The sequence below is a fragment of the Pteropus alecto genome, unplaced genomic scaffold, assembly GCF_000325575.1.
Source record: "Pteropus alecto unplaced genomic scaffold, ASM32557v1 scaffold81, whole genome shotgun sequence".
Taxonomy (NCBI): Eukaryota; Metazoa; Chordata; class Mammalia; order Chiroptera; family Pteropodidae; genus Pteropus; species Pteropus alecto.
In genome coordinates, this window is record NW_006433378.1 from 5130199 (window position 1) to 5135871 (window position 5673).

The window sequence follows — 5673 nt, forward strand, 5'->3', positions numbered from 1 at the left end:
TCATTTAAATGGCAAATGTAATTCTACCTATCAAACTTCTTAGAAGTAGATAAAACATTTTGCTCTATTTAAGGCGATCGCAAACAGAAAATATTAAAATGTTTTTCTGGAAGATTCTGAAAGTTTCCCAATTAATCAATTCAATGTTTACTAAGTTCCAAATATCTACATTTTAATTGCAGAGATTCATCTTCACAGAAACTCCTGTGGATTTGTTATTCTAGAACTGCCATTCCTGAGGCTGAAAAAGCAATAGAAACAAAATAAACAGAAAAGAAAATAATTAAGATATATAAATGCCCTGAGGTGTTTTTTTTTTTTTTGAGTTGAGTGTGTTTGTAACCTTCTAGCTTTGCTTCTCAGACAAGAGTTATGAAAATATAGTTATGCAAGACTTTTAAATACGGTTAAGAACTTCATCTAAGTTTTGAAGGTCCAAGGTAGTCATACAGAAGATTAATTTTTCCTGGTCCAATAAAGATAAAATATGACCCTATAGCTTTGGCCGCTATTTTAAAGTGGAAAAAAAAAGTGCTGTATGAGACAGGAAGAATATTTCCTTGCCTGTTCTAATTTAAGACATGGGAGGCAATTCTAAAGTGAGAACAAACCATATATACTCATGAAAAATAATGCTTTAAGTTTGGCTTATAATATATAACCCTACGGTCCTAAAAAGTTTTGGTAGCACAGTGGGATTCTATATGTCTAACAATTCATTGTTAAAGGATTCAGGTTTCCAACAGGTCCCCCCTCCCTTTACAGAATAGTTATTCCTATAACTTAAGTATTAGTCATATCGTATCATGGTAGATATATTCTTCTGTAATGCTTTTCCTCAAATTCCCACAGGACCTTCTCACTAACTTTAAAATAATAAACTTACAGTCAAGGAATTTTCGCCATCATCACGTCTCGTACGAGTATGAGCTCTTCCTCTGCCATCAGAGACGCTGAGCAAGTCTCTTCCAAAAGGTTCAGAAAAACTTCTCATCATCTGTCGCATACTTTCTTGGTGTGCATTAAAAGAATCACTGTTGAAAATACGTAGAATCATGTAAAAGTGTTGTAATTCAAGTAATAAGGAGGCAGCTAAACACTACAAAGAATTATTGAGCTAATATGCTTGTTAAAGAGACAAAAGAAGGGTTTAGGAGAATAGAATCATCTCATAAAGACCCAGTATTCATGATTACAAAAAATGTTCTGTTATCTACTATAATTCACTTATGTGTAACAATAAACGTACAACTTTATTTATCCCTTACTGTATAAAGATGAAAAACACAAAGGTAACATATTTTAGGTAGCATAAGCCAATACTAAGGAAAATGGCAAAAAATAACCTGAAAAATAATGCTACCAGGTAACAGGCCGCCTTGGGCAGTCAACATGATAAATTCTAGTGAGGACTAATGAAGAATGTTGGCTTGTTTATTTTTTAACTCTTATTTATGAAATATGAGCATTGAGAACTATAGCTATGTTATGAACACTGAAGTACATTATTTTAATAGATGAAAACAAAGCTATAAATCACCTCTATGAGGCTAACTTTTGTTTCTAAGAACTCTAAATACTAGAAACCACCACATAGTAAAATTATCTTCTAAGTCTTAAGACAGTGCTTCTCGAGCATTTTTAAAATCACCAACCTACTAAATGAGGTTAGAAATGTAGAATCTTGCTCTGCTCCCCGCAACCTCCCAATTGAATTTACTAGTTCTGGGTGTGGTTTGTGGACACGTATCACTAGTGATCTTAATTCAAGTAGTCCCTCCCCAACCTTTGAGGCACCTTCTGTGTTTGTGGTACCTGAATTAATTAGAATCCAAGCCTCTCTTTCTGAGTCTAAGTTTCCACAGCTGTAAAATGAGGATATTGCATATTCCTGTTGTTGACATTAAATCATGTAATCTGAAAGCACAAAGCACAATATCTGACCCATATACTGAATGTCAATTTGCTTTACCTTCTCTTAACTCATATATAAATACCACTCCCTATTATTCTATTATTAAATGTCTCTTATATAAAAAAAGATATATTTTATTTAAAAATATACATATAGCAATAATCACATTCCAGGCCCTATACTATGTGCTCAATGAATATCAGTGCTCCTAATCTTATGTTATCCCATTCACCCCAAGTCCCATTCAAGAAACTAAAATTTTTATTACCCTATCATTACTCTATCACAGTGATTTCTAAACTTCATTTCAGTTGGAAAGTCGCTGACCCGCTCACTGGTCTATGCCTAGAACGGACGGCACGTCACCACTGGAGGTCACGTTACTCTTCCCTGGAGAAGGCCACTGGAGCCCTCCTGCAGTCTGCCCTCACTTCAGACTTCTCCACCTCAGTTTCATCCTCTTTAGGTCACCCTTCCCACTTCTAATGCTAAATTCCGGTCTTCCGAGGTCATCATGAGGAAGATCAAAAATTGTCTTCAATAGTCCTATGCAGAAAGAGCTTTTCCTTTAAATTCTGCAGAGTTTGTATACATAAACCTATCCCAAGGGAGCTCAGATTTATTCATATATTACCTGGAGATTTAAAAACAAACTCCAAATGAAATTGATTAGCAAACTACTTAACTGGATTTGTGTGTATCAAGAGATTTTTTTGTTTTAATTCAGCTTTGTTTAGGTATAATTTACATACAGTGGAATTTATCCATTTTAATTGTATAGTTGGATAAATTTTGAAAAATGTATATATACAGCCTTAACCACAACCACAACCAAGATGTAGAACATTTTCATCACCCCCATGGCATTGGTGGTATAGTGGTGAGTATAGCTGCCTTCCATCACCCCAAAAAGTTTCTTCTTGTCCCTTTGCAGATAATTATCTCTTTCTAATACCAGTTAATGCTAATAGGCTGTCACTATTGTTTTGCCTTTTTCCATATAATGGGAATCATCCATTATGTTGTCTTTTGTGTTTAGCTTAATGCCACTTAGCATAATGCTTCTGTGATTCATCCATTTTGTTCCATTTATCAGTTGTTCATTCATTTTTATTGGCAGGTCCATTGAATATACACGATTATATCACAATATAAGCACCAAACTTTCTAGTTTTGGGCTATTATGAATAAAGCTTCTATGAACATTCATGCACTGGTCTTTATGTCTATAGTTTCATTTCTCCTGAGTAAAATATCTAGGAGTGGGATTGCTGGGTTGTATGGCAAGAGCATGTTTAACTTTATAAAAAATGTGAACTGAGAGTTCCAGTTGTGCTAATTTGCTGACATTTGGTATCGTCAGTCTTTTTCATTTTTAGCCATTTGAGTGGTAGTATAATAATTTCATTGAAGTTTTACTTTGTAGTATTTGCCATTTATATATCTTCTTTGATAAAAAGTCTGTTCAAAAATTTTTTTTTTTTAAAAACCAGGTTGTCTTATTATTGTGGAATTATGAGTTCTTTATTTATTCTAGATATAAGACTTTTATCAGGTATTTTTTTCTCAGTCCGGAACTTGCCTTTTCATTTTCTTAATCCCAATTTATTCAGCCACACATCTATGAATCTTTGTTAGGTCTTCAGTTTCACCAGACTATAACTTTTATGCAGTAGTTTTACTTCTGACTTAGTTTTGTCTTTCATCTTTAATTCTAATTCTTATAACATTTTACATATCTTAATAAGCTGCTTTTGTTTATTTTTAGAATATGAGGAATAAGTAGAACTTAAAAAGTAAAAGGAAGAATTGGAATAGAAAGTCATAAGTGGATAATCTGAGCAGAGTATGATAAAATAGTAAATTGTAGATTATTCTAAAGTACTTTCTAAATTTCCTGTCTGAAAGATAAAAGACTTCAATTTTTATATCTTCTAATATGGGAAATGTATTTGTAGGGTTTTTTTTACAATTTTTTTTATATTATTGAACTTAATATCAGTTAGGAATATTATAAACTTTATTATCTACCCTCTGGTAGACTAATGAACTCACTAACTTACATGTGTGGTAGGCAGAATCTAAGATGGCCCTCAACGATCCCTACTCCCTGGTGTCCATGCCCTCATGTAACCCCCTACCCTTGAGTATTAGCTGGACTTACTGGATTGCTTCTAACAGAATACAACAGAAGTGATGGGGTGCCAATTCCAAAATTAGGTTGCAAAAAGACTGGCTTCTTGGGTGTTCTCTTAGCACGATGGCTGACTGTGAAAAGTGGCTGCCATGCTGTGAGGCAGCCCTGTGAAGAGGCCCACATGAGTGAACTAAGAAGCAGATTTTTGAGATCATCCAACAGCTAAGTGAGAGATCTTGAAAGTATATTTTACAAAAGTCATGCCTTGAGATGACCACAGCTTTGACATATAACTCGATTGTAGCCTCTTAAGAGATCCTGAGTCAGAACCACCCAGCTAAGCTGCTCCTGGATTCCTGACAGACACTATGGCATAAAAATGTTTGTTGTCTTAAGCTGCTAAGTTAAGCAGCAACAGATAACTAATACATGCCACATCCCAAAGAGCAGTGCGTAACATTTAAAACTCCCATCATTCTAAGTCTTCAATTTTGTTGGTTTTATCTAAAGAGTGGGAAGAAAATGAATGCAAATCCATAAAAATAAGTAATTTGCCTGCAGGTTTGTTTCTGCATTATAAGAAAACATTTTACAGATTTTCACCAAATTTTGAGACATTGTTTAGGATGGTATGAATTAAAATATAAGAGTCTATGGCATAAAACAAACCTCAATTGAAGGTGGGGTTCTCAGACAGATAAGTAGTCTCTTACTCTGGAGCAGTTAAAACTGAGGCTAAGAAGCCCATGGAACTGTTATCAGGAGACACAAGTCTCATGTATTCAAATGCTTGGGCCAGAAAAAAACGACTCTGGTTTAAAGGAGCACGTCACACCTTCCCAATCAAGAGTCACTAAGAAAGAAGTTCAAAACTGTAGATGTTAACTGCAAAGCTTCTCTCTGTTAGAGAAGCATACACCAGGTGAATGAGACTTTAAGAATGGTAAATGACTCTCCCAAGAAATGGTGGAGACTATCTTACACAAGGAAAGTTCAAATTCAACAAACATTTATTATGTATACTGTGTGTCAAGCACAGAGATTGATTACTGGTCTGGAGGAATTTATAGTCTGGCACAGAACTCAGACCTGTATGTTTTAAAATTAATATTATAAAACTTGGATACTGTATTAGTTTACTATTGCTTCTGTAACATAATTACTATAAATTCAGTGACTTCAAACAACACAAATTAATTTTCTTACAGTTCTGGAGGTCAGAAGCCCAGAATGGCTGTTTCTAGGCTAGAATCAAAATGTTAGCAGGGCTGTACTCCTTCTGGAGGCTGCAGGGTAGAATCTGTTTCTTTGCCTTTTCTAGCTTCTAAAGCCTGCTGGTGTTCCTTGGCTTGTGGCCCCTTCCTCCATTTTTCAAGCTAAGAGTGGAAATAACAAACGAATGTTGTTTAAAAAAAAAGAAAAAGAAAGTAAAAGCCAGGATTTAGCATTGACAAATCTCTCTCTGACTCTGACCCTCTGTTTCTGTTGTCACATCTTTCTCTATCTCTGTTCTTTCTGCTTCCTTTTATAAGGACCGTAGTGATTACATTGTCCTCCCTCCTCCAACCCAGGATAACTTCCCTGTGTTAGTTTGCTAGGCTGCCATAGACTGGGTGGATTA

General features: G+C 34.9%; 1 protein-coding gene across 1 annotated transcript in view; it reads right to left on the minus strand.

Moving 5' to 3' along the window:
* The window catches only part of MLF1 (myeloid leukemia factor 1), a 31331-nt gene that overhangs the window by 13801 nt on the left and 11857 nt on the right, over positions 1-5673 (minus strand). Inside the window, exon 2 of the mRNA XM_006908195.3 lies at positions 887-1034. Within this exon, the coding sequence (XP_006908257.1) occupies positions 887-1034 (148 nt within the window). The remainder of the gene's footprint in view (positions 1-886; positions 1035-5673) is intronic.